The sequence below is a fragment of the Seriola lalandi genome, unplaced genomic scaffold, assembly GCF_002814215.2.
Source record: "Seriola lalandi dorsalis isolate HSWRI2012SDOR001 ecotype SW California unplaced genomic scaffold, Sedor1 jcf7180002054422, whole genome shotgun sequence".
Lineage (NCBI taxonomy): Eukaryota > Metazoa > Chordata > Actinopteri > Carangiformes > Carangidae > Seriola > Seriola lalandi.
In genome coordinates, this window is record NW_019524975.1 from 6243 (window position 1) to 29028 (window position 22786).

At 40.9% G+C, this 22786-nt stretch overlaps 1 protein-coding gene across 2 annotated transcripts; it reads right to left on the minus strand.

The window, feature by feature from the left end:
• Window positions 1-365: 365 nt before the first annotated feature.
• hif1al (hypoxia inducible factor 1 subunit alpha, like) lies at window positions 366-21670 on the minus strand. Of its 2 annotated transcripts, none has more exons than XM_023410318.2 (15): window positions 21513-21670; window positions 10093-10283; window positions 8953-9125; window positions 8721-8805; window positions 8317-8429; window positions 7348-7532; window positions 6845-6951; window positions 6287-6434; window positions 5738-6015; window positions 4759-4922; window positions 4556-4666; window positions 3867-4012; window positions 3501-3612; window positions 2830-2953; window positions 366-2044 (listed from the first exon to the last, which is right to left on the minus strand). In XM_023410318.2, the coding sequence occupies exons 1-15, from the start codon at window positions 21545-21547 to the stop codon at window positions 1977-1979; spliced, it is 2040 nt and encodes a 679-aa protein (XP_023266086.1). In that variant the 5' UTR covers window positions 21548-21670; the 3' UTR covers window positions 366-1976. The 2 variants fall into 2 exon arrangements, with proteins under 2 accessions (XP_023266086.1, XP_023266085.1); XM_023410317.2 differs by lacking the exon at window positions 21513-21670 and adding an exon at window positions 19143-19296.
• Between the last annotated feature and the right edge of the window lie 1116 nt (window positions 21671-22786).

The following is a 22786-nucleotide window of genomic DNA, read 5'->3' on the forward strand; positions in this document are numbered from 1 at the left end:
CCTCTGAGATGCAGTGAAGTAGAAGTATAACGCAACAAGGAGAAGAAAATGCGATTACTTGAATAGAAGTTCAAGTCCCTCGAAACTTTATTAATGTGCATAAACAACGTGTTGAGTTACTTTCCAGCAACAGAAGGGTTTTTGTGATTGTTCTAAACACTTTCAGGCCGAACGCCTACGTGCACATGGACACAGAGGAAGTGATTTCCTGTTTTAACAGTGCTGAGGTGATCAGACCTGCTGTTCTATGGATAGAAGTTCTTGTGGGAAGAAAAACATTCACTGATAATCACCTACAGACAGAGCCGCCGCCCCTCCCTGAAACACGCTTTATCTCTGCACACAGATGACACAGCAGCTCCCGCTTCTGCTTCAACAGCTTTATTTAGCTCAAGAATGCATACAGGATAAACAGTAGAAATAAAAGGAAACATTACAGTATTTAATTTTCTCCCTCATTTTAAATCACTGGGGACATTTAGAGCAGATCCTGTGTGTGGATAACGGGACAAACAGGATGGAGAAAACCTTCCATTGACATGTCTTTTCCTGGATGATCAAAGGCACAGAGAGCTTCGGAAGAGCTACGTAACAGGAAATAACAGACGTCTGTGGCCAAATAAAAACTCAGACAGCATAGAAACATCACAGTATTTCAAACACTGCGGCTGAAACATACAAGTCGATCATCAGCTGAGTTGAGGCACAGTTTGTTACAAGTCATAAAACTCAAACTTACACATGACAAACGTGTGAGAACTAGTGTTTCATTACATTTCTACAGAGTATATAACAAGCTGACTCTCCCGTTTGTCTCATACTGCAAGTTAATCTGATTAGACATTTAAAAATATGATAAAAGGACAAATCAAACTGCATCAAATCTGCAGGGATCAAAATGTTTCATGGTGTGATGATGGTTTGAGTCAGTGGGTTTACCACAGAGGAAACACAGTGATGTGTCTGAAAGTCTATATGTTTAACTCCTTCTGTGCCTGATGGCCGCTGGTTAGTTTACAGGGAGTGTTAGCTGAGGGAAACCCCACCCATCTGGCACCTCAGCAAAACAAACACACACCATGATTTGCAGATGATTGTTGACTCAGGATTTGTAGATAAACAGTGATAACATTCCCAGTTGAGAACTTTATAGTAAATGCATCATTTAAAAAAAAAAAAAAAAAAAAAAAGGTTTAGCACAAGTGTATAAAAAGATGTAAAAATATGCCACTGAAATAATCGATGCCACTGATATTCGCAGGTCTGTTTGTTGGTGTAATTGTTTAGAAGAACATGGCAGTGAGATTGTTTAAACACGGATGAAAAGAATAACTGTTCGTACTCGACAGTTGTTGGCTCAAAGTCAAAGCAGAGCATTATGGGAGTTTCCTGCACAGGCGTTACATGATGCTAGAAGCACTGAAACAGACGGATTAAATGTGATAAACTTGAAAGCTGCGCTAAATTTAGCTGCACAGAGAAATGCCTTTTTCAGATTCATCTCACTGGTGTAGGATTTTTGATCTTTCTCACCCTTTGCATGAAAAAAAATGTTTAGCACCACCTGCTGTTTCCATAAAACAGACTGACCACAATGATGATTTCTCACATTAAATCAGTAATAAAGTGTAAATACAGAAGGACTGAGCAGCAGCAGGTTAAAGAGAGTGGATTGCAGCACCGCCAGTTGAATTTTTTCCTGCCTGACCTACAACACGTCATTGGCTCTTGTTTCACAGTGAGAGACTGATGAGAGAACACAACAGAAGTGACTGTCCTGGTTCAGCTACAAGCAACGAGGTCCGGGGCGACCTTACAGCATGGTTATGCAGCGTGTGTGCTTCTATATTCATGTGCATACATGTTTGTGGTGTGTTGCGTTTGTATGTGTGCGCTCAGGCTGCTGTGTTGGCAGACAGATCCGGCATCGACTCTCTCGAAGAAGTCGAGCCAACTCTCGATTGGCGGGAGATCCGTCAAGTCATGGGCGAGAGAGGCGGCGACAGGTCAGGTGGACGGGATACGAATATGTCCCTCATGAGAGCTGGGAGAGAGACACAGAAAGACAGACGCTTTGACACGTGTGATGACAGCCTCCTCTCTAACCTGTAGAGCTTGGATGGAATAATCACTTTAAGATCTCATTTACACTCGATTTCAACATATGAGCTGAATGATGAAATAAAAAGCTGTAAATGCACAGTGCGATTGTGATCACTCTCATAATGACTGGACACCCTGCAGATGTGGTCTGAATCACATCTACACCTGACATTAAAATGTGATTTGTATCTGGAGAGGTTTAAAAGCACAACACACTGGGATGGGAATGTTTATCCAGATAGTGATCACATGTAGATACCAGGTGAACATGGGGCCACTGTGGTCAGTTATCAGCCAGAGGTAAATAACATCTGTACAGGTGAGCCACACTCTTAAGACAAAAATCTGCTCAATAATGTAATTGAGATCCAATCACAGTACAGTCATAATCGAGATAACAAGAAAAACCATTAATACTTGGTGTAAATGAAAACTGCCCATTATGCAGATAAAGTATCCATATACATCACATGTTAATATGAGGTATAAATGGGCTTACAGGTCGGTATGTAGGCAGTATATGCACATATTAAAGAATTGGATGTACATACGTACACAATGTGCTCTATGTGCTACAAATGGACTGTTTTGCGCCATATGTTATGAAAAGATTAAATATAAGTAATACGTACACATGAATAACAACTGCACCACATAAACACTCTAGACTATTTTGATTGTGTGTGTGTGTGTGTGTGTGTGTATATATAAGCGTGAGTGTTTTACCTGCAGTATCACAGAGTCCCTGTATGCCTCCTAAAATAGGGTCTCTGTCTGTGAGTAGCTGACTCCGCCCCCCTGGGCCCGGGTCTAAGATCAGATCTGACTGGTTGGTTTCCTCCAGACAGTCCTGAACATGAAGTTTAAAAGATGGTCAGAGGGAATGACAGAGGCCTAAACTTCATAACACTGAAAACATTTTTATCAGTCTTCATGACCTGGGTTGAAATTTTTCTGAGGAAGTTCTAAACTCTAGTAAACCGGTTCATTTGAGAAGTGTAATTCAGTATGTAGGTAAATCTGCTCATTAGTTCACCAAACACCACTAATGTTATGTTTTGTGCGTCCCATCTGCTGCTTTCTGAAAACATTGAGAGCGCTGTGTGATGGTTTGGATAAAAACACCTGTGTAATGATCAGCCTGTGATCTGTTAATATTCAACTCATCCGATTTTGGGATTTCGATGTAAACTAGTTCGAGTCTAAAAACAACCACACTGCACCGAGTCAAGGTTCAGAGCAGATCAACAGTGTTTCTTCTTTCATTTGACACAGCCGTGTTAAAAAGGTCACACATATTTGGTTTCTTTCATTCTCTAAAGCACTTTGTGAACTTCTCATAAAAAGGTGCTAGATAAACACATTTCCTTCCACTTATTCTTCTTCCTTCCACTCACCAGTAATCTGTGGCTGAGAAGGAGTTCCTCTTCTATAGAGGAAGGTTCTTGTTTCTGCCTCTTGTCCTGCACCATCAGCTGAGACGGCAGCTCCTCGTCTGGGTTATGGGTCCTACAGGAGAGAGACAGTGAGAGTGTAAACCATAACCCTAACCAACCAACCAAACCTTTGTTGTTTACTTATATTCAAGATTTAATAAACAACTTTTCCTCTGGCGCCACCCTCAGGACAAACATCAGAGCTTTCATTTAATCATCCAACAAGCTGTTTGTCGGTGGGTTTAAGGCCTGAGGGTCATCACAGCCTTTACACTTCTGACAGCTAACTGCTGTCGACAGTCCCTGAAGTTTAGGAGCATGTCTCACCGCTTCCTGCTCACAGCTGAAGGTTCAGGGGAGGAGGACGAAGCTTTGTCGGCTTCCTCCGGCAGACTGCTGAGGAAGGTCAGCTGGAAGTCATCGTCCATAGAGATGTAAGGAGCCAACATGTCTAGATCCATCCCCTCCATGTTCTGAGAAAAGACAAACAGGAAATTAAAGTCAGAGAGAAAAACAGGGACCATTGGACTGTTACAAGGCCAAGATGTCCACATCCAAACGTGTGTCTTTTCACTTTCTTTTAAATGACCAGAGGTTATTTCTATGTTGCAAGAAACTTTGTGAGTTTTCCTTTCAATATATTTCAAGGTCAAGCATCAAGATTTTGACTTTTGACTTCACTAGTTTTTAGATTTACAGAGTTTAATGCTCTTGATTTTTGGTGTTGACCAGTTTAAACAACACATACTTGGCTTTTTGACATAAAACAGATTAAATTAAATCTATAATACACACAAAATTTTCTCCCAGATTTATGTTCCAACTTGTGGCAATTACAGTTCACAAAATTTTTCTTTTCACCCATAATTTTTGGTATAGATTTTTAAAACTTTTAATTTTCTCATCTGAAAAATAAAAGTTGAAAATGAAGAGCTGTACGGACGCGCAATCAGAAATAAGAGCAGACAATCAGACATGTTCTTTTAAGTGAAGACTGTCATGTTTTCTGCTCTCACCTCCAGTGTTTCTTCTGTCTTCTGACCCTCTTCTGGCCTAATGGCAAAGAACTTCTCCACCTTGCTTGTGTCCATCTCCTCCTCTTCCTCCTCCTCTTCCTCACGGATGCTCTGAGGGAGATCAACAGACAAACAAAGATGTTAAATCAGGAAGAGAAACTAATACCTTCAATGTTTTAGAAAGATTTAAGGCTGGTATTTACCGGCTCAGGATCAGGTGAGGAGGCTGGTGAGGATGAGGAAGGAGGCGTGATGGGGTTGAAGATGGGCGTGAGGAGCTGTCGCAGCTGTGGAGTGCACAGATCCTGAGGGTGGTCCGGCAGTGAGTTTGGACTGGGCGGACTGATGAACGACAGCTCAACAAAACCTGACGGAGACACAAAGAGCACAGCAAACTGATTTCAACTGTTGAATAGAAAATGAAATGAAACCAAATCAAAAGATGATCCTCATGTTAAATAAGATGGACTAAATATTATTATATGGTGAAATCGATTCTATGCAAACTGCCATTCCCATCAGCTCTACTTGCTTTTTACTGCCTATTAGCAAATGTTTGGATGCTAAGTCACTAAAGTAGGTTAACATGGTAAACCTCAGTCCCAGACTCTTATTTTGTCTTCAAGCAGCAGAGAGTGAAACTGACGTTGCATCTCAAACTACTGATTCACTTCTTATGACATATTTTGTAAGATACTGTAGCTAATTCTGTTGTGGGTAGGTAATGAGGTGCCATCACTGGTGGTCATGTACATATGAATGTCTTTCTCAGTACAGTATAGTCCAGGTTGTCCTGCCGACGAGATCACTGTAAAATCCTCCCGCCTCCAGAGCTGCAGCTGTAGAGTCTGGATCTGCAATTGCAAACCACCTACTGCCCCATGATTCTCTCTCTCTCTCTCTCTCTCTCTCTAACAAACGGTCGAGGCAGATGGCCCCGCCCACCCTGAGTTCAGTTCTGCTCGAGGTTTCTGCCTCTGAAAAGGAAGTCTTTCCTTGCCTCTGTTGCCTAGCGCTCGCTCTGGGTGGGAATTGTTGGGTCTCTGTAAATAATACTATAAAGAGAAGGTCTAGACCTGCTCTACTTGGAGAGCGCCTTGAAATAACTTCTGTTGTGAATAAGTGCTATACAAATAAATATTGACTTGACTTGACTTGATTTGAGTCTCTCATCCGTCTCACCTCCTGTCAGTGGTACGACAGCGTCTCCAGCCTCAGGAGCCAACTGGAGAAGCTCCTCTGGCTCCTTCAGTTTGAAGAAGAGATTTGCAGCGCTGCTGGGACTTGAACCTGCGTCCTCAGTCTGACTGGAGCTGGCAAGCTGCTCACCGTCAGAGTCGCAGGCAGCAGCAGTCTCACAGTCCTCTGGTGGAAGCTGTGGTGATGGAGGTTCAGATTTATGCAGCTGGCCACAGCGGGTCTGCTCGACAGAGAAAACAATGTCTGGCTGCTCCACTGCGCTGCAGAGGAAGAAGATGGAGACGAGGGAAAAGCTGAAAACAGTATGAAACAGCTGAATCAAGCATTCTGATCATTTTTTTTTTATTATTTCTAAGGAATTTGCAGTATGTTCTGTAGTTTATATTTCCCAATTCATCATCCATTATGCGACCATTACATTTACTCAACATCACTTCCCACTTCTCCTGTTACTCCTAAAAATAGCAGCTCTGTCCTGGCAGGGCTCGCAGCTCAAGTTATGTGACACGACCTTGCTGCTTTTTAAAGTACCTCAGTATGAAGTTGAGGCAGACGACGGCCTCGGGCTGCGACGTCTTGCTGCTGTAGAGGACGGTCGCCTGGGTCTCTGCCCAGACAAAGCCGCCGCTGTTTGCCAGGAAACGGTAGTGACTGGTGCTCACCTGACCTTTGGACAGCACTAGACGAGACAGGGATATGAACAGAAAAGAGATGGATGTAAAAAGGATGAACCCCCATCTAAATGAAGGACATGGAGACTGTAGCATTGAAAATTCGGCTCATGTGCGTTAATAGACTTTAAGAGACTTTAAGAAATCTACAGCCCTTGAAAAGAATAAAAAAACTTATTGACTGCCTTCAGACATGCAAATATAATCATGAAATATGCTAATTTTCTTGCAGCAGTACCAGAATTTTTTTTACATTTTGGGAGACACAAAGTTCAACCTCTATTAGTGATAAATCTTCCTTTTGCATGGCTTTGTTTATAACCACTGTTAGTACTGATTTGAATTACATCTAGATCGATTTTTTCTGGTCGTGCACACACACACACACACACACACACACACACACATACACACTCACATGTGTGCAGGCTTTTGTTGACGTGATCAGAGTCGAGCGCATGATGGAACTCGTAGGCTGAGCGACCAATCAGATCGTCTGGTTTGTATCCCACCAACTCTGTAACCCTGGAAACAAAAAAATGGAAGAAAAGATAAACAGAAGAATCAAGATGACAAACTCTCTCTCTTTTAATTATAGTAATAATTATAATGATAAGGTTTATTTATATAGCACAAAGTGTTTTACAATACAAGATAAAACTCAGGACGAACAATAAAAATAAATGAAAACATAAACTGACTTAAAAACAGTTTAAAGGTTTTAAGACATGGGGGGGGTTGCAAGAATGAGGTTCAGTAAAAACGAGATAAAACATTCTAGAATGATTTAATTCATCAATGAAATAAGAAACAGGAGAATGACTTTGATATAATGATAGATTTAAGAAGTGTTTCTATCTGTGATATGATATTCTGTTTCTCCTCCACAGGAAGTAGGATAACGACAAGGACTCGTCCTACCTGCCCTCGCAGTGTGTGAAGCGCAGGTCCATGCTGTGGCGGGTGAGGAAGGTGCAGGTGTCCAGAGGGAACTCCACGCTGGACGGGTGAGGGATGGGCTCACACAGCAGGGTCATCACTCTGGCTGCAGGGGGCGACGTGGAGCTGCCACCAAAGGGACACATGTGACCTGTACAGTGGAGAACCTGGACAAAGAGAGAGAGAGAGAGGAACACTCATTTAAGGTGGAGGAGTTCTGCAGAGTGTTGTTTCCATTTCAGATGCACTTTCAAAATAATAGTCTGATTCCTTAATTGACTGAGTTCAAACTCAACAAACGTGGCAGTCTTTAAAGTTGTTATAACAATAACAACTCAACGTTGTACACAATACAATACAATCAATGCAATTTTGATTAAAGTCGGGAGATATCTGATAAAAGAATCTTTAAGTCAACTCATAACTCTTCACAGACAAACTGTAATTCAAGTCTTTCAGGTCTGTGAATGACGTCTGAACCTTTTCCATTTAAAACTATGAATATTGTTTTTAACTTACAGCTTACGCAAAGTCTTTTCAACGTATAGACATAATAGTTTAATATCAAAGCTGTATGTCAGGGATGTTATACAACATGTTCAAGTTGAGCCAAGTATCAAAGTAGGTTGAGTTTCCAGTCGTCACTTTTGACACTTGAGTCCGAGACTCCGGTCTGCAGCTCTGCTGCCCAGAAATATCTGTTTGAAGGAACTGAATGGAGACTGAACATCTGTGGCTTCTTCAGTACGTGTATGAGTGTGTATGTATTGTATATAATGTGTGTGTGTGTGTGTGTGTGTGTGTGTGTGTGTCATAGTAAATAAGTATTAGCGGCTCTTGGCTAGCCGCACTTGACTTTACCACTGAGATAAGCTTGTGCTTGTGTGTGTGTGTGTGTGTGTGTGTTTGTGTGTGTGTGTGTGTGCCTTGGTGTCATAGGTAATAGTGAACCTTCCAGGTAGCAGACTTGATGTTGACTGTGCGCCCCCTGCTGGTCAGTGTGCTTTTCATTCGCAGGAAGAAGTTCCTCTCGCTCCGCTGCTCTGTCGACTTCTTACTCAGACCTGAAAACAACATGACTCAGCTAACTCAGCTAGCTTCTCCAAACAGCACATTTATCATTCATGAGAAGTCTAAACTATACATATTTATAAAAATGATTTATTTATTTATTTATATTTATAAAATGATTCAAAACAAAATCTTAAACATTAGCACAAAAACAGTACAAGGCTGGAAAAGAATTAAAACTTCTACTGTTCTTCTGATGGGACCAAATAATCAAACACTTTCCCCACTCTGAGCTTTATGATACAACTAGGATTCCTCTTGTAATAATGGTCGGTATGTCTGACCTGGACGTGGAGCCAGCAGGTCTCTGAGCTCCTCCTGGTCACAGGGATGAACAAAGTCATAAACACTCTGACCCAGTAGCTCCAGCTGTAGGCAACAAAAAACAACCAGAACTGTCACTCCCACACAAAAACTGATGCATCACTTTGAGACTGAAACCAATTAACATTCAATGAACATGTTTTTGTAAATGGATTTCACGTACAGACATGTATTTTAGATATCACGCTGTACCTGTGTGATGCCGATGTGTCTGCTGACGTTCTCCGTCAGGTAGATCAAGTCTCCTTCCTCGGTCATCACCATGATGAACCCAGCCAACGCCTGAGGATAGAAAGCGTCCATTGGATCCTCCTCCTCTTCCTCTTCCTCTTCCTCCTCTTCAGACTCCTCTTTCTGATTCTCACCTGTTGAGAAAAGGAGCAGGTGATTATTACAGCAGACAGAGCAGGCATGGTTCAAACTTTTATATATTTCAGAGTGCGTCTATAATCGCCTGGATATTTTTCTAATAGCTTCCTGACTAACTCTTTGCTGCCATATTTTCACACCTTGCAATTAACTTTTGAGTCAAATAAACTATTTTCTTTTTTCCCCCAGTGAATCCATTTTCAGGTATGAAAACGTCTGTCAGCAGAACCACACTCCTGATCCATTTTTCACATCCGACGCCCTGAGATGAGACACATTGAATTCAACATTTTCCCTTTGTTGCTGATGAGTTCATTACTCACACCCGAGGGAGCAAAACAGCACTGAGCCAATTCATATCATCAGAGTAACACAACACCCTCACACTGAGCGTGCAAAGTGTCAGAGAGCTGCTTTTTCCAATCTTACAGCGTGTGATGTCGGACTGATTTCACTGCCATGAAGGTGAAAGACACGTGACGGGAGTATTTTAAAGGTGCACTGCACTACACTTATACAACAGACAGATACCAAAAGGAAAAAACATTTCCTTATTTCTTCATTTAACATTTGTTTATGTTTTCCAGCAGTTACAGGAGAGTTTTTGTCTGAATAAAGCCTGACGTTTTTTTTTATTGCAGAAATTCATCTGTATATCTTTATTAAAGGTAACCTTGACAAAGATATTACCACTGTCATTAGATTTCAATTAACTGTGAGCAAAGTAGAAATTAATCCATTAATCATTCGAGTCCAGGTAAGTCATCCAGAATACACGTTTAAATTCCATTTTAATGATTTCCCTCCACATGAAGGTCTGAACAGGCAAAACTCAGCAGTTTTCATGGTTTAAAAACTTTTACATGATGTTTTATTTAATCTTGGTGCATTTTTCACTTCATCATTCACAACATTATCCCTTCAAAACCTTTCCCTGCAGCTGCACTCATCATTGCTTCTTACCAGATGCCAGGAGGTGGTGCATGCGCAGGAAGCTGAGGGTGACTCTCATGATGGCAGCTTTGTCCAGGTGGGTGGACACTCGGCGGGGGAGCGGCAGAGTGTGGGCAAGCTCATAAAACACCTCTGTCTCCTGACTCCGCCTACATCTGGCGGCATCACGAGAACGCAGCTTCCTCTGCTCCGAACTGCTTCTGCAGGAGGAGGGGGAGAAGGATAGAAGGATAAGACATGATTAACAAGGATGAAAACAGGAACTGAAGAACAGGAAGACAGTAAAAAGAGAGGAAACACAATCAAAGAAGAAGGGGGGGGTGTATCGTATTAAGGATGAGAGGATAATTACATGACGGAAATAAAAAGCAAATAGGAGAAGGAAGGGCGGTTTGGGTGTGTGCAGGATCACAGGAGAGCAGAAGGAAAAAAAAAAGATGTTTAGAACAGAAAGGCATTGTGGGAATGTGGGGAAGAAAACAAGAGTTTAAGTGGGATGAGTCCAGGATCAACAGAGAACAAAAAAGGTTGTCACGCTCTTGACTTCACATCGTCTCTGCCTTGTTAACATTCTTCTCTGAGCTCTACAACCACCTTCCCTCAAAAACAAGACTCCCACATTCTGATCCAACATCTCCACGTTTCTCTTTGCCTCTGCTTGAGACCGACTGTTTTCAACGTTCAGTTTGACTTTACACACAGCTGCATTTCAGTTACTCAATGTGGTAAGAAAAAAAAACGAATTATAAATCTGTAAAAACCCCCACTTGTATGTAATGTTCCATAATACTGTCTTCTGTGGAACGGATCAGTAAAGCTGCATTACTCATTGACATCTCCTACGTGCCTTTTAAAATTACCTCAGGAAGTCACAAAAACAAAACTACAATTACAGAAAATGATAGTCCTTCGGATAAAATACTAATACAAATACTACAAATACTACAAATCCAACTGTCCCTGCATCAGGGCGTAAGATTTTCAGAGCTGTATATTCAGTTTATAAAATCAGCAGTGCTGATTTGTTGTGAAGAAATCTGGGGACAAAGTTTGCATCTTCCAGATCTCTGGATTTTAGAAACACCTGCAAAGATGGTTCAGGACCAGCTGCTTGAAATGCCTCACCAGCCCACCCTCAAATATATAATAAACCCACCACAGAGTCTTTATACTATGATCAATGTCACTGTGTGTTTTAAAACAATAAAAACATCTTCTCAAGTCTCATCTACAAGCTGCATTTTTTTCTTTTTACTGGAGTCGGGATGTTCTGGGAACATGTTTTGCCTCCCCCAGGGATTTTGTTCAACTCTGCACAGTGAAACCACAGTAGAGCTCTTGTGCCCCCCCCCCCCCGTAAATTCATCCCAGCTCTTTTTTAAGGGGGAACACATAGTGACTTCCATCTCTTTATACGGGTGATCATGATTAGAGTTCAGCTCTATAAACATTCCTGTATTTTTTATTTTTTTTGGCCAAAGTGGGAACAGGACTGATAACAAAAATAGGGAAAAATGTCCAAAACTGAAGAGAACAGAATGTTATTTATTTCAGCTACTGGGAAACTGTCCAGATCCTCCCTCCTCTCCCCCTCCTCTCGCCCTCGCTGTCTTTTCTTCCCTCTCTCTTCATCCATCCCTCAGTCCGCCCTGGACTGCTTTGGCCTCAAAAAACATGTGCTGACAAGACAAGAATCACACAAACACACACACACACATGCACGCACACACACAGTGGGTGGATATGCAACACATCAGATCAGACACAGAAATCTAACAGCATGTTCATGCTCCCTTTGAAACGACTTCATTATTATAAAATAAGATAAAAACAATGATCTTGAAGTGGTTTTGTACATTCCTCAGTAGTTCCTGTTCTGGATCACCAGTCGATATCTTTCTATTTTCAGGAATCCTATGAGCCTATTGTTATCATTCCAGTACAAAATAAATGATTTAATATGCTGCAAATACTAGCTTTTTTGTTTATTCATAATTCATTTAGGCTAATAATGCTACAAAGCGATTTAGTTAATCCAGAGAGAACATGCAGATTTGTTTTGTCACATGTCGATTGTTTGGAAAGTAGGTACGATTTCAGTTGCCCAAGGATTTCTTTGACTGACTTCAGCCCTGCTGAATGCCAGGTCACAGTTAACTTTGCAGCTGCAGCAAGCAAACAAACACAATGTCAACCGATCCTATACAGTATGTCACAATACTAAATCAAATGGTACAACGTTTTCCAATAACGTCTGACCTCCCTCAGCTTTATCACGCTTTTATACAACAGCCCAGGAGAATACTCGAATCTGATTGGCTGTGTGATGGCTGTACATTATCTTTTTTTAAGATAACATTTCAGCACACTAGTGTACAGTTATTCCAGTGTTGATAAAGCAAACACAAAGTATTGGTTGAATGGTTGTACAGTCACAAAATATAAATGCGTAGGCCCACTTACTAACAAGAGGCCACGGTATAAGAATGATGATCCACTTCCACAGACAGAGTGAAAAGGAAAAGTAATGCACTTCACAGTGGAGCTAATGAGCCATAATATTATCTTGTTTCAGATATAGAGATATCAGTGTATATGCTGGCAGCACAGACATGCCAGACAAGCTTAAAGGTCATTTAGAAACATTACACAGAGGCTGCAGCACAGAGCACTGATTTACACTGCTCACAGCGTGTGACTTCAACACAAGTCTTCTAATCTGTACACTTTGTTTATGGTATGTGTTTATGTCTACCAGAAAAAATAAGATGTTATCAGATTTTATAAACTCCCAAATATCAGTTATCAGTTTTGGTCTCCAGTATCCGTTGAGTTCTACTTCACAAACAACCCTTTTATCTGCATTGTTCACTTATTTGAATAAAGCGTCACACAACAACTACAACCATGTGAACACGTGCCGAGACGGCCTTCAGTCAGTCAATACAATCTCTCTGATCCACGTCTCATTCCAAAACTCTTTAAGTTGCTATTACTATTAATATTAATATGATATTTAAACTTTTTACATAATCATCTGTATTCTCGGTTTTTCCCATTTTATTACATGGCTGTTTGTCCTGGAAGCAAGATGCTCCTCCAGAAGGTTTTTCTGTTTCTTCCATTTAAAAGTGGTTTTTTTGTGGCATTTTTCGTTAACAGATCTATAGGGATAGGTGAAGGTAGTGAATTCTTTACAACACCATGTGCCACTTGTTGACTCAGTCACAAGTTGACAAGATGAAGCAGATGTCTTGACTGCAATGGTATGATTAAATGTGAAACAGTGACCTACAGTGGGAAAACTGGGAGCTTTGCACGTATCCTGCACATTATGAACCGGTCTGATATCATATTAGAGTCGACTTGCTCACAATCAGAAAATGTTACATAACCGAGAAAACACTTTGAGGAAGGAACTCAACAGCAGGACACATGGAAACACCATCCATCACTTGTTGAACCTGTTGGGAGCGAGATGTAGATCGGTGCAGTGAAAACAAACACCATTCACAGTGTGTGGACGCTTTATTATTCAGAGAGTAGCACACAATGTTCCTGCAAACTGTGGCAGACTCTGACACACCCTCAGCCTGGATGACACTTAGCAGTAACAACTAACCCACCTGTAATGCTGATGATCTCTGTGAGAATATCTGAGCTGGGATTAATGGGGTTTATGAAACACATGCCTGTTTTCAAAGCTGCTCCATCAAGAGAATAATACAGTAACTCTCTTATGACTGGACTCCACTCAGCACAAAGAGGTGGCACAAGTGTTTTTTACTGGAGCAATAAAAACCAGAGGGGACAGATCTATTGCAACATCTTTAACCACATTATGGTTTTTACACAAAGGTTAGCAATGCAACATGCACATACACCCACACTGAGCGCAGTCTGTGTGTGTGTGTGTGTGTGTGTGTGTGTGTGTGTGTGTGTGTGTCACCAACCTACTTATTGCAGCCAAGATATTCCTCGCTGGAAGGAACAACAGTTTTTTTTCAGAGGCAGTTTAGCTGCCAGGTCCTTGTGTATTTATGCAAAGACATAGAGAACATTATAGTTGATGGTCACACTGCTGTACAAAGGGCAGCTGGACCTCAGTTATTACATGTAGCCTTCACTGCAGAGGGGTTTGGTTTCTCTGTCACTAGTGCTGGGAAAGATTTCTTGTTTTCAGGTGACAAAGTGAAATTACTTCCAAAAGCACAACTAAATACTGGCAGAAATTCTGTTTTTAATTTTCTTCCATCTTAGCGTCCTCGTCGCTGCAGTGCTATTTTTGTCCCACATTTACCAGAGTCCACCTGTCAATCAAACAGTGAGGGCAGAACCATGATGTGATTTTCTTGATTTTCTATGTGATGTTTTGGTTAATGTAGAAAACGTTTTCAATTAACCATTTCTCTTCTTATTAGGGTGATAAAACAAAAGATTGCTGTGATAATTTTCTGCTGCTGAAGGAGATGATGGAGATGAAGAATCCAGGAATATTCAGTTTTACTGCCATTTATGACAAAGAAAAACACAACTTCCTCTCATCTGAGAATCTGAAGCCAGAGCACGTTTGATGCTTTTGCTGGTAAAAGTTAATTGATTTTCAAAATAACTGACAATTATTTTATTTTAGGCAAAGTTCTGTTACTGCTGCACAACGTATTACAGTCTAGTTCCTCCATATGTTAGTATCTACCTGCAAACATCCTGAAGGCCTCAGAGAACACACTGCTGCACCCCGCTACACACAGACAGTCAACCCTCACCACAGACTGTGGAGAAGATATGTAGATGTAGATCAGCCCCTGTAACTCAGTCTGAGCATGCTCATACCTGCATGTAGGCTGCCTGTGCACAAGATAAGATGCAGGTTTCAGGATGTCACACAGACTATGTTTAATCTGTCACATCACCAGGGGGAAGAACAGCTAAAAAGTGGCTGCTGATTGTTTTACACCTAAATCCAAACTAATTCTTTTTCAGTTGTATTTGTGATGTAATATTTAACTAACTAACCAACTTTACTTTCAATTATTCTATATTTTCATAAATGATATTTTTCTTGTTTTAGACAAATTGAGCAAGACAATACATGAATCCCTGAAATAGGTTACAGTAAAACATTAACTAACTCATTTTCCTATCAACAACGGTTATTGACAGCAAAAACAATGTCTCTCTCTCTTACATCCTCCTTCTCTATGTGAGCTAAAGAAATGTACTTAATTACATAATTTCTTATTTGTTTGTTTTATTTTTATTGTATTTATTTGCTGTTTCTTTTCTTTGTTGGTTTGGGTTAAAACTTTTTGTATGTTGTGTATAATTTTATTGTATCACATATACTTGCTATTATAATTTTGTATCGTCTCACTTGTAAAGATCTGTGTGTTCTGTGTTCTACCTGTGAAAAACTAGTGTTAAGAAAAACCTTGAGCCTGAATGTTTTTATGTCTTGGAGGATTCTGGACATACATTCAGAGACAGCAGTTAGTGCTGTTAAAGTGTTGCTAAACGACCTTGTGGGTGAAAGATCGTCAGAGAGAAGGATCCTTACCTAATTTTGGTGTAAAAACGAGGAACAAACTGGGTCTATTCTTCCACCGGCTTTTTACCAAATCATACGGCAACATTCTCCCTAATTCTGGTGAGATTAAACCTTTAAAACAGAAGACTTGTCGCTATGTTGTCCATTCAACATGTGTTGACTATTACAACTTTACTACTACTACATGCTGAGAGCAAGAATACACACTTTTTTTTAATCTTGTTGCATTATTTATGTATAACTTATTCAGTGTCACACACAGTTGAGCCGTCCTCACAGGCAGACCTGTCAGCACAACATCCCTCAACATCTTTTGTGTAAATAATAGTGTAGGCACCGCCACACTACAAATAGTTTATACAAAGGTCATCTGCATTTTGATACCCAACATGTCAACAGCTTCTGACACAACATCGCAAGTCAAATGTATTTTTATATTTGAGGATTGTCATGTTAGATCTGAGGGGAAGTGGATCTGAACACACACACACACACACACACACGTAGGCGGACCACAGGCGGAGATATAACCCTAACTCTAACCCACGTACTTGCATGCCAAGACACATGCTGGCGTGCAGACACACCCAGATAAACACAAACACAATTGCCCGTCATCCAGAAAACCATCAACCGTCGTGCTCAGATAATAGCCAACTTTCTTATTTCTCAGCGTGCGGCGTCTCTTCAGGAAGAACAAACAGACGGACCCGCTTCAAGCTGCTGCTGAGGGACTGGACATTTGGCTCGTTCACAGGAGGCCGGCTGAAGTCTGCACTCTCAAACTGCAGCTTTTGTCACATTACACACAAAAGGCTTTTTTACTCAACTCACCTGTTTAAATTCTATTAAGCTTAAAGTGTGAATAATTGAGGGCGTGGCCGTTTTGAGTGACAGGCAGGTGCCCTCACAGTCCCGCTAGCTGTTTGCTCGGTGTCACCTCAACTACTTCATGTCACTGAGCGTTAGCTCTCGGCCGTGTGTGGTGTTGGTGTCGTGTTGTAGTTAATTGACAGAACATGAGGTGAGTGAAATTCTAGTGTTAATTTATTTATATGTTAGCAGTAATTAGCAGGTATTGGTGGATGGATGGATGGATGGAAGGATGGAAGGATGGATACTTTATTTATCCCCTAGGGGATATTCATGAGTGTATGCTTGCCAATGTTATTAAACTGCACACGCACCAAAGTCTCAGCTTCACCCACGCCCCACCTCTTTGCCCATTTTTGACGTAGCTGGGAGTGAGGTGGAGGCAGGCACTGCCAAGATGGCGACAACCCCCTCTGAGCTTCAAAACCGATCCTCAGAGACCTGTGGGTGACATCACTGAGGCTTCATCCATGGATGTGACATGATCCCACTGACTATTTGCAGGGTGGCCTTATGACAAAGGACTCACTGACAGATGATTTAAATCATAAAATCATTGGTGAGAATTATTGGGAAGTTTTACGTCCTTAGGGCCTCTAGAAAATATTCAAATAACACAATCTGAGAAGAACAAAGCTGTCTTTGTTTTAGAAGGTTTGTCACGTCACGTTTGTCTCAGATATTTGACAATCTGTACAACATCCCACCACAACCACTGCTATAATACTACTGCTCCTCCTGATAATAACACTACCTCCACAGTTATAATACTGATGCCACTGCTGCTAATAATAATCCGTCAAAGTCGTACAACCTTACAGTCAGTCTCACACAGCAGCGAGAAGTCAGCCAGCTGGGAGGAGCTTCAGAGAACGTAGTGTCCTTGGTCAGAGAGCAGAGCTGCATGCTGGCCACCATTTCTTATTGCTCAATACGAGTGTGTGTTTGTGTGTGTGGGAGGCATATTAAGGCCTGAATGTGCTCTGCACCAAACACCAAAGTATGTGTGAGTTTGTGTGCGTGTGTGCGTGTGTGTGTGTGTGTGCGTGCGTGTGTGCGTGTGTGTGTGTGTGTGTGTGCATGCTGGAGAACAAACTGTGGTTACTTAACGTCCCACCAAAGTGTGTGAGAGGGAAAAACACATGCCGAGGCCAAACAGGGACACTGAGGCAGAGACACGCCTCCAGCTTCTTCTAGCACACTCTCACACACACTGTAATCTGTACAGTAGGTGTGTGTAAACTGGACTGTAAACCAGTATGGCGACCTCACATGCAGAGAACACAATGTCCTCTACTGTCCTCAACCTGAAGGCAGAGGAGAGACAGAAAGATGCTCAGTGTGTCACCGGATCGTACAGACGTACAGTAGATGAGAAAGAGAGAGTGAAGAGGAAGTCTAACACAAAGACCCTGATGCACCCTCTTGAACACATACACTTTTCCCGCCATTAATGTGCACAGACGTCTCCTATCCCTGTTGACATGCGTATTACACTCTGAACAACAAAGTAAACTCAGCTTTGTTTCAGCTGGAACATAATGTTCACCAAACAAAGTGTGTCGAAACGAGGAGGGACCTTTGTGTCAACTCAGTGTGTGACGGCATGCACTGCACCACTGTTGTCAGACACACACGTGTGCACAAACACACAAACACAACCTCACACGTTCAAATGAACTGGACTGGACTCAATTTGCCAACCGCCAATATCTTGTGATATTCAGCGTCTTTAAATTTTGTAATAGTACAAGTAAGAATTGTTCTCTCTATTATTATAATATCTCCAGAAACAAAGGGAAAAAAGCATCTGAGAGATTGAGATGACATCAAAGACACTTTTCATCGCTAGTTCTCTGTTCTCTACAGGATTAACCATCATAACTGGACTATGTTAGCAAGCCCGGGCCTAGCCCCGAGCTACATAACAGAAATGCTAACCCCATATGAGCCAGCTCGCAGCTAGATCTTCAGGTCGGGCCCTTCTGGCCGTTCCAAAGTCAAGGCTTAAATCTGAAGGTGACCTTCAGGACCCCTCGGCTTTGGAACGACCTGTTGGAGGAGATGAGGCAGAACCAGTGACCTCGTTTAAATCATTTCTTAAAACCCGTTTTTATAGACTTTCTTTTATGTGATGCCTTTTTATCACCCTCTTATTGTTTTTGTTTTGTTTTTTTTTACTGGCTCTACTTTCCTTTATTGTTTTTATTTACATTGAAGAATATTGTATTGCACGTCTTCTCTCTCTGCTGTTGTCTGGCCTTACTGTCTGGCTTTCTGTTGTTATATTGTTGTAGTTGTTTTGTTGTCTAAGCACTTTGTAAACTCTGTTTTTAAAAGGTGCTAGACAAATAAAGTTATTATTATTATAAATATATTAATTATTATAATTATGTAGTGAGCAGACACTTGCGCATTCTTTTCATTTGGCACCATAACAGTCACAAAACTGTGATTTACACATCTCAAAGGTAAAGACACTGCACAGTGGGAATTATGGAAAAACTATTGCAGTCTATGAACACTGGAGCTGCAATGATTAGTTTATTAATGAATTAGTCAATCAACAGAAAAATAATCAGCAACTACTTTGATAATCAGTTGATCATACATTGTATATAAGTAATTTCAACATTACCTTGTTCCAGCTTCCACATTTGATGATTTGCTGAATATCTCTGGGTTTGGATTTTTTTCCTCATTTGATGATGTTGCCATAATAATCATTAGTTGCAGCTTGCTTGGACATTACTCGCAAGATGTTTTGCAGGAACAAAAACAGTTCATACATTTTACATTTTGAATAAGAACACACATAAAACTATATTTAAGACTACATAGCACCACAACTGCAGGGAATCCTACAAACACAATATTTCATTTCAGGTTCACAAAGGACTTTAGTATTAATTCTTCTGTGTATTAAATATGCAAAAACCAAAATGGCCTCACACTGATCATATTAGATAACAACCACACAGAGAGGTCAAAATCTGACAGTGGGTATGAAATGAGCAAGGCAGGAAATTATCAGTTTAATCTCAATCTTCATGCCTCTTGTTTCTTCACACACATTATTGGTCCATCACATGGTTTGTATTTTCTTTGCTGCTCTAAAAAGTACTTCAAACATCTGTTGTTAAACTCACGTTAGAAATGAATGTGATCTGGCCGAACACCCCACTCCTCCATTTTGAGTCTCAGATCGACACAGATCAGAAGACACTCAGGACAACTGGTGTGAGGAAAACTATCATGTACCAAAGCCTGGCTCTGAATGTCTGGCTTCATAGTCTTCTTTGCTTATTGCCTTGATTTAAATCATCATTTCTTTAATCCAGGACTAAATTCAACATATAGCATAAAATATCCATCCAAAAAAAGGCAAAGCTGGAACAAGGAAATCTTGAACTGTGACTTATTAATATATATAATTTTATATATCAACAACTGATTAATTGACTTATTGTTTCGGGCCTAAAAGTAAGCAAACAAGAATAAAGCAATCTGTCCTCACAGTATGAATTACGACCCTGAGCCACTTGTAATGACGACATCTTTCAAGATCAATCTAAATAAACACCAGAGTGGATCAAACTGCTCTGTGCTATTGTGCTCTGTTACCTCCCCTTTGGTTCAGCTGAGCAGCTGGTTTTATCACCACCGGCTGAGTGGGGGTCACCTCGGGTTGTGTATGTGCAGACGCCTCTCCCACATGTTGGCCCCTCTGTCTGGACAGGAGGAAGTGAATCCACTCCCACGGCTATTTTCAGCTGCAGTATTTGCATTAAACACTAATGGTTAGAGTTAAAAGTGACTTGTAGCCAAATATGGATGAGCTGGAACTGACACGATCACAGACCAAAGCATCTAATGAAAACTGTAAGACCTCATTTCTTAAGTGGGTTAATCTGTGAAAGTCATCTGCCAGTTACGCTTTAAGACAGTAACACTAGCACGGCTCACTTCTATACAAACTTTATATGTTCAAACTTTGTCCTCTCTGGCCACCACACACTCTGACTGGATGATAATGGTCTATAATTTCCAACAGAGTGGTAGCAGGCTGTGTAACACCCTGTTAAATCCCACTGAGGGGCAGGTCCACACAAGACATGAAGCCAAACACACACTAAACATGCATTTACAGGCTGTATTATAATGTGGTACTAGAATGTGAAGTATTAAAACTACTGCGCTCTTTACTCTAGACTCTTTCATCTTTTGGCTTTTACTGAAGTGTAGTCTTCAGAGGAATAAGAGGAACTAATACTTTGCTTTACTTCTTTTTTTTTAACTAGAAGTGGTTGCATTTCACCACTGCATCAGGATCCCTTTTTAATTATAGGCTGTGATATTTTGGAAGAAGTATTAAAACACAAAGTCACACTGTGTAAACACATGAACATGAACTCACTCCGTCTGTCCTAATGTGTCTGTGGCTGCTGGACATAGGAAAGAAACATATATATGAGTCATAGTAAATGAGGCAAAGCATCACCTGTGGTTACACTAGTGGCCAGTGTGTGATGTATGAACAAAGGACTTCTGACCACCTAGAACAACAACACAGGACACTGAGCAGATATCACAGCCACACGATGCAGGAAAACTGTAGGAACATCACATGTGATGAATATAAGCCACACATTGTGTTTGCTTCACTGCTGAGAACCACAAATGAACATCAACCCCTGTTAGTGATGTACCGTGAATTTTCACACTCAAAATCAGAATTTCATGCAGAGATCAGACAGTACGCGAGAATACGGGAGGAAATGTCCCTAAAGCAACACTGAATGTTTTAACAGAGAATCTATATGAAACAGTGTCAGCGCGGAAGCCCCGAGACAAACCAGCACCGCAGAGCACAGTCTGCATCATGAACACAGTCGCTGTTATTTTCCACAGTCTGTTTTAATGGCTCACTGGGACTCGTGTCGGAAAGTTGCAGAGAACACACAACACGACAGAAGACACACTGAGTGTGTTTATGAACGAGTCTTACCGTCTGACCGCGACAGTCTCCTCTTTCTTCTCCATGTTCAGTCTGAACGCCGAGCTGCGATCCTGCTTTTATTATTGTTTATTCTGACATGAGAAGAGCGCAGATACCCAAAGACCCCGCGCTGTCAAGGCGCCGCTGTAAGAAGAGGCTGTTTCCGTTAATGTTCAAAATAAAGGTCTCACAGCAGACTTCCAGTTTGTGCTACGATAAAGTCTAAGTGTTTTCTCTACACATGTATTCAGATAATTGCCACCGGCTAATTAGTTGTGGTAGAAAGTGCTGCACTTGACTACAACTTCAATTTTATGTCACTCTATGCTTCTACTCTGCTGCCGTTCAGAGGGAAATATATATAATAACATTACATAACTAGACATATGATCAGCATATAAAACATGACATATTATTATACATTTAAGTTCCTGTATACACACAGGTGTTTTGAGGTAGCATAACTTAGTTTTTACAAAGTTATACTATTGGTATTTATGCCAAACTCCATTTACTAACAAGGGTGATGGATGAGGTTGTAACTTGTCCCAGCTCAAAACTGACAGCAGTCAAAGAGAGATGTCAGTGAAGCCCACACAGTCCTGAGAAAAGGTTTAAACACACTAAATGAGTAAAATCACCTGTGGGCAGAGACCAAGCTCATGCAGCGTCTTTGAACAACCCAATAAACTCAACCTGTTACATTAAAATGCTGCTTCATTGAGATAGATAACAACCCACTCATGTAACACTCCAATCAGCATCTTCATACTTAAAATGTAATTTTGCATTAGAGTATTTTTACAGACCTGAGCTTCCATCACTGCTATTTGGTTGATATGCCTCATAAGATATGTTCCAGTTGAGGCCTTATCTGCAGACTCTCTGCCACGTACTGTAGCAAAATCTAGGATGTATGTCGGAAATGAAACGGCCTTCTGTAGTTCTGGACCAAACCTGTGCAGCTGTATTGTCTTTGGCTCTGAAGAATCGAATGAGGCTTTTAAATGCTTGTTTTGAACTAATTATTTTAGCTTTGCTTTTGCCAAGACTTTGTTAGGTTTTTTACTCCTCTGCAGGTTTTTTAAAATGATATTCTGCTCACTTTTAGAATTTTACAATAATTAATCCTTGTTTTACTGTTTCCTTCTTTAAATGTATTTAAAGTGTTTACTGTTCACTGTTGTCTGCCCTTTCTTTTGTCCTTAATCTTATTTCTTTCATCTGCATTCTGTGTATTATTTGTATTTCTGCTATCATTATTTATCAATGCTGCGGTTGTT

Bases quoted from the DNA above. Each gene is read 5' to 3' on its own strand.
- hif1al (XM_023410317.2), bottom strand. From the start codon at position 19,231: ATGATTATTATGGCAACATCATCAAATGAGGAAAAAAATCCAAACCCA. The intron at 10,284-19,142 runs GTAATGTTGAAA...CTCCTCCTGCAG, and splicing joins AATGTGGAAGCTGGAACAAG to AAGCAGTTCGGAGCAGAGGA. The intron at 9,126-10,092 runs GTAAGAAGCAAT...TTTTCTCAACAG, and splicing joins GCACCACCTCCTGGCATCTG to GTGAGAATCAGAAAGAGGAG.